Source organism: Schistosoma haematobium, chromosome 4 (assembly GCF_000699445.3).
Source record: "Schistosoma haematobium chromosome 4, whole genome shotgun sequence".
NCBI lineage: Eukaryota > Metazoa > Platyhelminthes > Trematoda > Strigeidida > Schistosomatidae > Schistosoma > Schistosoma haematobium.
In genome coordinates, this window is record NC_067199.1 from 21,844,139 (window position 1) to 21,857,260 (window position 13,122).

At 31.5% G+C, this 13,122-nt stretch overlaps 1 protein-coding gene across 2 annotated transcripts in view; it reads left to right on the plus strand.

Moving 5' to 3' along the window:
- Nucleotides 1-13,122, plus strand: part of MS3_00007648 (uncharacterized protein) — a 62,501-nt gene that overhangs the window by 33,318 nt on the left and 16,061 nt on the right. The window contains exons 4-7 of one of the 2 annotated variants that reach the window (XM_035729807.2): nucleotides 1,245-1,401; nucleotides 5,079-5,299; nucleotides 6,490-7,065; nucleotides 9,521-10,170. In XM_035729807.2, coding sequence (XP_035585292.1) covers nucleotides 1,245-1,401; nucleotides 5,079-5,299; nucleotides 6,490-7,065; nucleotides 9,521-10,170 — 1,604 coding nt within the window. Of the gene's footprint in view, nucleotides 1-1,244; nucleotides 4,642-5,078; nucleotides 5,300-6,489; nucleotides 7,066-9,520; nucleotides 10,171-13,122 lie in introns of those variants that run through there. The other variant, XM_051215963.1, reaches the window with a different exon arrangement.

The window sequence follows — 13,122 nt, forward strand, 5'->3', positions numbered from 1 at the left end:
ATTGTCGTTTTTATTTGAGAATGGTGTAAGTTGGACAATTTCCTAAAAGAATTGAGTTTTCTCAGATAAACGCTTTTATGATTATAGTATCTAACAAAATAACATCTACATTGGTATCACTTAACAGATAACATTTTTCACCAATAAACATAAAAAAACTAACAGACTATATATGTCACAATAAGTCATCAATTGAATGTTCATTAGTTAACTGAAAAGCAATAGAAAACTGTTTCATTCTAAGTTGAAACTTCCGAAGGTGTATACATGACCTATAGTTATTAAGTTCATATCAGTAAAGTAATTTGGATATACATTATATTTAACTAACGACCGCTTATATCAACTGACTATGCCCGATGGAGTAAAACAGAGTGCTGAAAACTTTAAGTTGGTCGAAGTAAGATATAACTGTTATTTTGATCTCTGAAGAATGATTCACTGTTTTATTCTTATGTTAAATTACATACTATCTTGTAAGTAAATGTTATTGAAGTCACTTTAATCTGCTATTATTTGAAATCTCTAGAAAGTGCCCTTCCTTCATTTTTTATAGAACCATCGGTTTATTATAACTGATTTCCAAACTATTGACGTGTTTTCAAAGTGTTGACTACAAAATTTAGATTAGACAATTTCAGGCTAGTAATACTAATAACAGTGTTTATTAAGTCAAAATGATACCGTTATTCATTGTTCCATTCCAATTTTACGACTAATACATTTAAAAATACTTTCTAAACCAAATAAGTATTTCGAAACTGTATCATAAAATTTAATGGGGAACGTAGATACTGATTTCGTAGTTTATTCTTTACCAACACTTGAGTAACTATTTGATTTTTTTTCATTCTTGTGCACATTTTTAATTGCTACAATATATTTTGTATTATCTGTATAGGGTTGTGGAGATTGTTGGGTTTAGATTGATATCATGAATGGATCAATGTTAGACCACCATTGAAAACCTGGGAGAATTGGACGGCCGTATCAGTGATCTAGATGTTAAGGGTTCGAGCGCGAGGCCGAAGGTCCTGGGTTCTAGTCCCGCGTGCGGAATCGTGGATGCGCACTGCTGAGGAATCCTATATTCCGTGTTGTTTATTGTTCAAATAAATCATTGAACAAGCTTATCACAGTATTATCCGGTAGAATAATGACCTATTTTATTTTATTTTTAAGTTTATTTGCATTGTATTACATCCTAGTTTCTTTTTTTAATATCTTTGTATATGCATATGAAGGAGTTGACTGGATATCCACCAGCAAATTATTTACAGCATACACATGCTTATTATGAAGCATTGGAAGCATTCAAAAAAATACATGGGGATGATTTATCCGATCAGATTTATGATATGATCACGAATAATGATTCGGGTTTGCGGCTAAAAAATAAAGGTAAATAGAAGAATTAATAATTTTTTGTCATCGTAGCCACTCTCCCTCCCTCTCTCTCCCTGTATATACATATTGTTTGAAGTTAACTGACATCGGTACTGATTATCAATAAATTTTAGACAGATACAGACACATTCATACTAGATGAAATAAACTTTATGAATCTTACCTATCGTCAGTTATAATGTTGTCGACTGACTAAAACCTCCGTGAATTTATCTAGAAGCTAACTACAAGTAGATATATTGTTATTGTTTGATAAGCCTTTTTCTGATGACAATAGTTTGTTTGGATGGCTATTATCATGGACAACGGTTCAATATACCCTAGTTTTCACCGAATGTCCAGCTGATATCATCTTCACTACTGAACTACTCTCACAACAATCCATTTAGTCAAACATTAAGTCGTTCTATAACAATACTAAAATAGTAATACTATATTTTTCGTATCTCATGAGTAGAAAACTGGATTTCTAAAATTTGACACGGTTCAGTTAAAGTAACTGCAAAAATGATTTAACATGTCTATCTTGCTATCATAATCGTTAATGAATGCACCCAATGTTGATGGCGTTTTTACTTATTTATGTATATTCATATATTGAAAAGTACAAAAAACAATGGGAGTAAAGCATACCATTTTATTTATTCACTACATAACACGTGATCGACAAAATTGATTGTTTATATTGGTCGTTATCCACTACAGTCAATTTATAACAATGTAAGATATAGAGGTTCGTTTCTTTTCATGAAGGGGTATCATGAAGTAAATAAAAGTACGTAAAACATTCTGATCATATGATTGCCCTTCATATTTTCTACGAAAATAACTTTTATTGTTCATAAAACGAATAATGTCAAACTTTTTAATATGCCAAAAATGGTCTATTATATAAGAATATGCTTGTTGGTGAACTGTGATTCTAATCAAAATGAACACATTAGTGACAGAGAAATGAGATAACTGCAAAGTAATTGTGATTATGAACTGATATCATCTGTATAGACTTCGGAAATCAGGGTAGAATATAAAGTTGATCCGTTCTGATTTCAACGTTTGAGGACGATGAACCCATAACTCCATATAGGATCTTATTCGGAACAGTCACATTCGACGATCACATAAAGTAACCAACGGTGTCTATTTTGGTCAGTTTCCCCTTATACTTTCGTAAATAAATAGTGTATTATATATGTTAGTCATGTATCTTGATGATAAATTGAATGTTAAAAAATGGTTAAATAATCTAGGAAACCGTTCGTCTAACATAACCTTTTCATGGATTTTAGTTCATTTACAGTAATTGGAATCTTTCCACCTGAGTAACAACAGTATTGTCATAACATAAACATCGGTTTGAATGGAAGAATATAATGCCTCAATTAACGGACGTTTCTATTACATTCATTTGCAAGATATATCTTTCTGCTACAATTATAGACCTATTCGATCAATTGTGATATATCTAAATTATTTTACATTACACAGTTTAAAATAGGACTTCAGAACATTTAAGGAATTAATATAATTCCTATATCATCTGAGATCACTACAAGACATTTTAACCTAAGTTTCGTAAAAAAATTAATTTATTTTGTTAGACCGTTCAACTAACTGAAGATCCTTAATCGGACAGGATCTTTTCTTTTTCCTGTTATAATCAACGTCACCACACATACTACTAAATCTCGATTATTTATGCATCCATTACAGTTTGTTAATAGATTGTAAATTTTATTGAGATTTTCGGAAATTCAAGTTTTTATTGGGCTTGGAAACATCATTCGTTTAGACTATTACAAAATGACAACATAATAAATGAAATTAGGCAAATTTATCCTTAAGAATCTATCATCAGTTTTCACGATTAATGGTAAATGTAATAATCGCAAATTGGTTTTATTGGATTCTATCTTAGATGACTTATCAAATTGTTCACAGATAATTTTTAACATGAAATGGTTTCATTTGGAGGATCTTGGAAACTGAGAGATCATTAGACAATAAGTCAGTCCATGTTTGTAACCATTCATGACTATCCGCACTCTATAGCATATAGGATGGAACCTAGAACTTACAAACTTCGAGGGAGTCTCAATACAAATTGACCATCTAGCGAAAATCCAATTGTTCATAATTTTCAGCTCCATTCAGTTGATGACACAGTATGATTCATACTCAATTTTGTCTATGGATTAGTCTTTTTTTTCCTTTTAAAATAGAATTTCGTAAATCCGTCCAACTAAATATTAAACTAAAAGTAAAATTTTGTTCAATATTCTAACCAGTAAGTGGCATTTATTATGTTGATAAATATAACTATTCCAAAGAAAATGGTTATTGCTTCATGATAATTATGAACATACCGAGTTTTGTGTTTCCTTTTTAAAACATAACAATAGGATTATTTAAGTTTTTTTTTATTTTTTTTATTGAACAATTATCGTATTAAAGTGGCACAAAGTTAAATAGCATTTGTAACTTTGATTATAGAAGCCTTTCATTAAAGATAAAAATCTTAGTTACTTTTAACAAGTCATAATTGTAATATTCATAAATCTTCTGACTGAATGCTTGAACCAGTTTCCTCTTCTAATAACCCCAGAATAAATCTACACGACAACTTGAACTCGAGAGAAAAGGCCCGAAATTTGGTAAGAACGCTTAACACTAAGATTAGCTTGTGTACAGAAAGTCGAGGGTATTTATAGTATTTCAGATGGCCTTGGGTCTCTGGAAGATTCTGGAACCCTTCCGAAGATAGTAACAGGGTATGTATTCATCCAATCGGGAATGTGACACGTGACTCTTCATTTTTAGGTATTTTTGCGAAGCTTCTATCGAATGCTGATTGGATAAAATGTTTCCCAGCGTTTTCAGGGCCCATCTGGGCTTTTGTTGAGGAATATTCTGGATCTACCCAACAAATATCTCATTTACATAATGCGTTACTGATATATTTTAAAACTAAAACTTTCAACTAACCGCACACATTGGTCTTTCAAAACTGTGGTAAAAGGAAATCTCCAACTGAATTTCAGAAAGAATACTATTTCTACTTGACAGCGATTATCACTTTATTTAATACATGTCTCATTTCAGTACCTGGCCACTATTTCTCTTCACCTCCAAATGTCTACGATCAGTCTCACTTCGATAGTATTTCTTTCAGCACAAAATCTATTTAATGCATAAATCACTATAAACATTCATAATTTCTCCAAACGACAGACGAGAAGTATGATGAATTGACCAACGTGATGGTTCAGCTTGAATTTTGTAGTGTTGAAAATGATAATATTTTGTCAGTCACTTGTAAAAGTGGTTGAGTACTTGTGGGTACTATAAATAATTATTCACTTATAATAAATACAATACGCGTGTTGGATCGCAGATGTGCACTGCTGTGTAGTCCTACACTATGATGAAACAACCATCCAGTCCTTCCATGTTTTCACTGGTGATCTAACATTGATCGGTTCATAATCTCAATCAATACACTTTATTGAATTATTTGAAGATAGGTGTTTGAGCTTACTGTCAATCATGATATTATTATATTGTAATCTCAAGAAAATATTAGTTCTTCTCTTCGTATCTTTTTATAATTCGGTTCCACCAATTTGATTTTCACTTCTTTTGTACTCACTGATTTTTAATGTTTTTCTTAGGTCGTCATGCTAAATCAACAAATTTCATTCCTGTGCGTGGAAGTCGACTACAAGAAACAAGTTTCATGTTATCACCAAGAATAATGCGTAGAGCTAGTATAAAACTTTCATCATCAGTTAACTGTCTCTTGAAAACTAGTCATTCATCATTGTTTATAGAAGATTTATGCAACCAACATCATGGACAATCTATGCCTTGTGATGAAGATAATTCAAGTCAAGTAAGAAGAATTAAAACTACGCTGCAGAAATGATTTTACTTCGATAAAGTTATTTACAGTGATGATTTTTATCATTGTTAAATAAGTATAAAAAAGAGATGGCTAACTATCATAAACATTAATTAAGCTTATCGATATCAATTACATTTAGGTCATACTAACCGCTAAATAAACAATAAGATATTTGTTAAGATAGGTTAACATTATTATTTGATTCAGTCACCAGAAATCCACTACAATATCACAGTATATAAAGCAACGCATATTGATTAGTACTGCTGTTTTCAGTCAAATGATATGTTATTTCTAAGGTGAATATTGATAACAAAAAGTAGTATATTTGGACAGTATTCATACTCAACTGTATCATACCAATAGATTAACAAATAAGTATTCCCGATGTAAAAGGGTATTACGTTAGCAGACATAATTTTGTATGTTCAGTGTAAACACTAATTTTCAATGAGATTTTATTAAAGTTATCTAAATTTTTGTTAAATAAACTAAAATCTTTTTACCCATGACTATTCGGTCCTATAAATAATAATAACAGTGTTGTGAGAATAAGAATTGATGCTTGGTGTGAAGCACTCCATATTCTAAATTTACTGAACTGGGAAAACAATTATTGGATTCTAACTTGGTGATTTGAATATAAGACCTTTTCCTCGAAAACTGAATGGTGTGATTCGATCCTGTACATAGTCATAGATCCGCACTAATGAGTAATCACAAGTTAGGAAATAACAACCGTTTACATTGGTTCCCTGACTGATATCAGTTAATGATGGAAAATGTCTTGTTAGTGAGAAATTAAAAACTATAGTCATCGATATAATTTCCTGAGAATATAACTGTTGAGATGTCAATGTCTATACATGTCATATTTTGTCCTGGATTATGACGCACCTTGGATTTCAACTTACCTTTAAAAAAATAAAACTAGAAGAATTATGTACTTGTGGATGTTGATTTTAACACAATAGATACGGCTCATAGTGTATAATGTGAATCTCAACATTATTCCTTTATTGCATTTAACCTTCTGCCTACAGTATTTCGTAAGAAGGTTCCCTTAATTCTGCCAAGGTTACTCAAACACTAAGACCTATCTAAAAATGCATTTGATCATTATACTTTACCGACTAATCATGTATGTATAATAGTTATCTCTATAATTTTATTTCTAGATTTTAGAGGATCAAAACAATTCCATTCATTTTATAAAAGATAATCATAATGATACAACAAATTCAATAGCGCCAACTAAAAAGTTGATAAAAGAAGGTACTATCATGCAAAAATTGAACAAATCAATCCCTTTATCACTTAAGTCACGCTTTACAACTAATTTAGTGAAATCCAATTATGATATGCATACATCTGCCTCCAGTCCATCTTTATGTGATTCTGGAATCTTCCTGCGTCAGACAATTGAAACAACAACCACGAAAACAACAGTAGAAACGACCACAGACGCCCAGTTCTCCTCATCTCCACCGTCATCAGTATCAACAATCTTAACAAATACAACACAACCATTATCAAGCCAATCTAATAAGATCATTGCTGTCATTAACCCTAAAGAAGAAATTTGTAATCCTTATAATTTTAAAGATATACAGCAGGCTATCTCATGGCTTGAAGTTGAATTGAATGCTGTTAAAAATATAATGCTGGCTAATATGAAATGCGCAGATGAGAATAAAAAAAATAAGGCATCTCGTAAAGCCTACAAATTAGCGGCTAAACGTAACCAAGAAACTGTAAGTCAATAATAAGTCGATGATTTTAGATTCTATCATGTTGCAATGGTCATTAATTTATTAATCGCAAATGATTTACTATTTCTAATGATTATAGACCTGGGAGATTGTTAATTATTAATTTTTATCGAAAGTCGATTCATTTATATGAAGTTTCTGGTTCAGTATTCCATTTATTTTCTACGTAATTGTGTACATGATTCATGCTGTTGTAATATGAAGATTATGGATAAGTGGTTTGTCAAGAATAGACAAACTTGTTTGGAGATCATGATGTCTATTTTGTCCAACAAAGTATTGAGTATGTTTATGCTTACAAATAGATGGTGATATCGAGTCAACCTGATCAGAATGAACATATACCAACAGTGACTGATTAATTACAGCCTTTCATATCAACAACCGGAAAATATAAATCATTAAACATAATTTATTACTTATCAATAGCAGGTTGGATTTTATTATTAATAGCTTGGGTTGTTGCTTAGATGAACTCAATCGAGTAATGCCTTGTTACACATACTCATTGTTGTATCCTGATACATTTGAATATAGCTGCATTAAAATAGATGAATATCTCCTGATATGATATACTATTACGTCAGTTTCAACACTGTCCTGTATATTTGCCTATCCCATTCTGTTTGAATATATTAAGTCTGACAAAGTTATTGATAAAAACCTATTTTCAATGCGTATAACATTCTCATGATAGTTTATTGACCACTTAACTAGATGACTATAGGATCACGTAATAACTCCGTTAGTTGTACTAAGACGTCTTGAAACTCTTGAAAGATGAAAAATCAAACGAACTATCCATGATTCATTTTTATGACGTGAACCTTCATCGAATTTACCAGAAATCTAGAATTTAGTATTCTGTACTGTCTTGTGTAAAATCGTACTTTTAGGCTTTGCACTACTCTGTATGGTTATCTGATCGTCTACACGAAATAAAACTCGATCGTATCAAACTAAAAATGAATTTAAGACTTCATAAATGCTCTACTTCTTTCCTTACAACTATTTTAATTAAAGTAGTCAATTGAAAAGCTAAGCTGATTAACCACACTGATGAGTTAACTGTTTATCGACAGTGGTCTAGTGATTAAAGTACTCAGGTTTAGGCTGGTGGATCTTCAGCAGGAATTCCGCTCTACTTACTAGTGCTTGAATATCCGGGTGTTATCTTCAACCTCCATATTAAAAAATATCAGTCAAAACCAAGTACATAAAGTTGTTTTTAGTCGATGTATTATATCACCAACTCACATTAGCTTATGCAATAGATAGACATCTTCAAAATTCCTTTGCTTAGTCTATACTAACCTGGTCAGTGGGTTTTGTTGTATCACAAGTATGAATTATAGGAAAAGTGATGACTTACTGAGTCAAATTAATTAGTTAAAATTTTTTGTATTAAGTCAGTCATAGAAAATTCATTTTTGGAGAAATATTTTGTTAGTTGCATAATGGAGTTTCAAATTAAAAGCATCACCAAACCATTCATAAGGTTTGCTCTCTGAACTACAAGGACTCAGATTCTAGTAGTTTACGTCTTTTACTTCAACCAGTTTCTCGTGCCGTTTATTACAATATACAAGGTATGTTAAAGTGGGGATTTTGTACAAAACCAAAATAATAATAATGATAATAGTGATAATAATAAACAAATACTTACTACCAAATGCCTTTGTGACCAACTTCACAAAGTTCTGTAGGGAGTTAGTGATATGTGAAGTTGGAGCAGAACAAGACTATGGGTAAAATGATTGGATGTCTATTGATAGAGATAACGTACTGTTTAATATAATTTGTATACACGGCCTTTTCATCATCCATTTGTATCTTGTAATGTGTTCTGCAATCCAAACTGTCTTCTCGTCTGGTCATCAAGTGTTCTGCATACGCCGCACTTTTAACATGCTGAGGCTTTCCACTCTCTCCGAGGACTGTGACAACTTTGAGGCTATGTTCTGCCACATACTACTTACATACAATCTTGTAAGTAGCGTCCGCCGCACTGGAAGTGGTATAGTGATTCAACAGTGGTACAAGGATAAGGATCACACTAAATCACTAGTACATATGAAGTCGAAAATCTGGAATATTGTATTTCTACACAGCAGCTGGATCGATACCGTATTTACTGGGACGTTAAGCATTCTGGTTTGCGTGGAGTTGTGCTGACAAACCACGAATAAATCAGTGTACAAAACTTCACGAAACGACAACGTAAATAAACAGTCGTATGATAAATTATTTCTGTCCAAGTTCATTATATCTCTTTATGAATGTTTTTTATCATAGACATATCAGTTGGGATATCATTAAAAGCTAGGATACCATAAATAATGGTAACCCAACCAAGACAAATCTGTGATGAATACAGCCCACAAATTGAGCTGATCTCCACAAAACTCATTTAATTGTTTTATACTTCAAATTTTAGATAACTAACCTTGAGAATCAAATACATGGCCTACAAATGTATACTCAAAAACGCGAACTATTCAAATGCTCAAAATATGAAAATACATCAATATGTAATTCTGATCATTATTCAACCGGTCAGTCGCTACTCAAAGTGTCATCGTCATCTTTATCTTCTCAATTATGCTCCTGTTCACCATCATCTTCATTACTACCAAGTGAACGTAGGTCAATTGATCAATCGACGAATGAGATCCCCTCGAAAATAAATATTCTAAAAAAATATAGTGAGAAATTTAACCATTCATCCATCACTCATTCCAGTGTAAAAGATTTATTATTCACGCAAAGAGATGTTGATGATGGAAAAATATCACGTCCAGTTATTTCGTACCATAGTAATCAAAGAAATCTACCACAGAATTCATTACAACATACCCAACTGAATAATACTAAAACAGTCAATGCAAATGTTGAAGCATTAAAACTGTTATCACCCAGTGTATCATTGAAATTTCTTCAAAGTAATAAAGTTCAAAATAATTCAACTGGGACTCAACAGACAATGGTTTCTTTAAAAGAAACAACAACGCTGACATCGGATTTCGTTAATGGGGAAAATGATAATAATTATGAAAATTTATCTGAATACGAGCATCAAAGAGATAAGTAAGGATCAGGTTTGTTGGTGTTGACCGTAATAATACGTACTCAATATTGTCAACCTTTAAAACTTAGCAGTACTATACTGAATTACCAGCGAACATTATCACTTCAAACACTCTAAAGACTTTAATATATAGACAAATGAAGTGGTAGTAATACGGCTAAAGATTTACTTTATGGTTTGTTTAGGTACGGGAACGAATGGTTATTGTGTTATTTATAGGCTACCCCAGAGTTGTGGAGACTTTTCGAAAATATCTAAATTAGTAACGCTCTTACTAGTCTAAAGAATCAGATAATGAGAGAACATAAATGCATCGATGTCCAGAATATACCCGAAAAGTGTTAAGTGGTTATTTATTTTGGGCATTTTTAAGGTTCCGGGAGACGCTTTCAGAAAATTATTTAGTAACAATAGGGTAGATTATGCATTTCACTTATAAATGAAATAGTCGTTTAATTAAAAATTACAGGGTCGATACTTATTGGCGATTCATCTCAAAGAGAAATAAGTTTATTTAAAAACAGAAGAAAGATCATTCATTACTAAGCTAATCATACCGCACTATTCACTTATTGAAATATAAGTTTTTTCACGTGAATCAGTCGTTTCGGTATAGTCATTTTTATAATAACTACTGTGGAAAAATGTTAATTCAATATGGAAGTGATTCTGTTGATTACCATTGTTTAGTGTATAGTATCAAAAATATAATCTATTAAATATAATGAGCATCGACATTGTTTATGTAAGCATCATGGAAAGTAATAGTCAGGTTAATCTCTGTCTGTCTCCCTATCTATCTACCTTGTTTAGTAGAAAACTTGAAATATAAGTATAACTTGCTAGTTCAGTTGAATTTCTATCACTGGGTCGAATCATTCATACATATTGATCCATTGATTTCGTTGACTAATAAGACAACTTGACAGAATAATACTAGCTGTCTTATGATTAGTCACCATATATATTTGAATGAGAATTTACTTAAAATCATGAACCGTTGTCATTTTTACAAAACAAAAGTCATTTAAAATATTTATAAACTGAATTGCTTATTACTGTCACTATTCATATGAATAAGTCAATTTAATCTTCTTAAAAATTAAACCATCTGAATTCATTTATTTCAGTCTAGCAAAGCAAAATGAATTGGAATGATTTCATTTTTACAACCAGTTTACACTATTGTATAGTTTGTTCTTGTTATTTTGGCTAAAAGTTATGATTTAATAATGTAGTTGATTGATTTACGATATTTACTGATTATGTATATTATAGGTTTTCTTTGTGTTTTTTTAATTATCTGACCAACATGTAAGTTACTGATCATTTATTTAATAGTAGTCTGACTAACAAACTAGTAGTGTATACATACACAATTGTTTGATCACTGGATGGTGATCAATGTCATATATGTCAAGTCCTTATTAGTGCAGATCGAATGCTATCGACCATGCTGCAATGTGGCCACCAGTCTAGGTGACTCGACACTGCGTGCACTATATATTGAGATTAGATGGTGGTTGGAGGTAGTCGATAGGACCCGGGTTTCGTGCTACTTGGCACTCGTCAGCAAGGTGTACCTGTAATCTTGAGGGGACTGTTGCTCCTTGGCGGATTCGATCCCGTGTCACCCAGCTTCACAGTCAGAGACATTATCACTGAGCTATCCTAGCCGCGACTGACCTCCTGTAGGACTGAGATGTAATCACAATTGATTGATCACTGGGTGGTGATCGAATGCTATCGATCATGTATACATACATACATACATGTATACATACAAATAACTTGGTAATATCTTCGTTTTTGCGAAATTACTTTTTTTTCTCCAATATAAATCTTTAATCAGAACAATTGAAAATTGAAACGTCTTAGTTATTCATGATTGAAGGTATAGTATGATAAACATGTTAATGTCAACGCCTGTCTGATGAAAACGTTAAAAGAACAAAAGTACACACATTCATATTTACACAACTTTAACAATAATTTTTTCTTTGATTTCTTCCTTAGTCTAGTCCATAATTTCTATTACTGTTTCATTATGAGTTTCAGTATGAAAATTATTATTGACATACATAAGTATTTTTTCTACGACATTGTTAAGATTTGTTTTACTTAAATATCATCATACATAATATTGGTATGACTAGTCATTCTAGGCTAGTCTCATCCAATTAATAAAACAAGAGAGATATAGAGGATGAATCATATTGTACATTAAATAAAGGTAAACAGTTTAATTAATTTTGATATGAATTCTGAAAGGAAGTCGGTTTATCTAGTTAGTTTGTAAATGTTAAATAAAAGTCCATATCTAAGAGAATATTCAAGTGTTAAGGATGAAAGAGATTAGTGTATAATAACATTCTAAAGTTTAAATAACATAATTTTCACTATAAAATGGTGTCCTTGGAGAACCTATGAGAGATTAGGGAGCAATGAATAACTTTACTTTGATTAAGAACTCCTCGATATTATGTACATATATGAATCCTTACGAGCTCAAGGCCATTGCCTTCATGTTTTTTTCTTGGTCAGTATGATGTCAATTAACCACTCAATCGAGACTCGAAAGTTTATATTTACAATATCCCTCAATTCACACCATAGCATGTCCTTATCTACTTTCATCAGTGAGTTACTATCTCACACTCCACTTGATTATTGCTACAAAAAACTACTTTTCAGGATATTCGTTTCAAGACTAATGGAGACATGATTACTATTAAATCTATCTGAATATATTTTAGATACAAAGTATTTAATCGGACTAGCTGTACTGAAAAAACATACTGGAATTAAAGTTTAAATTTATGTCTCTATCGTTTACTAAGGTAGGATGCTTGTTTCAAATTTTTAACAGTAAAAACGTTGTTCAATTCAGAACCTAATGTCTTCAAATAATTTAGCACAATTTTACCTCTCTTTGAGTTTGTGGAACTGAA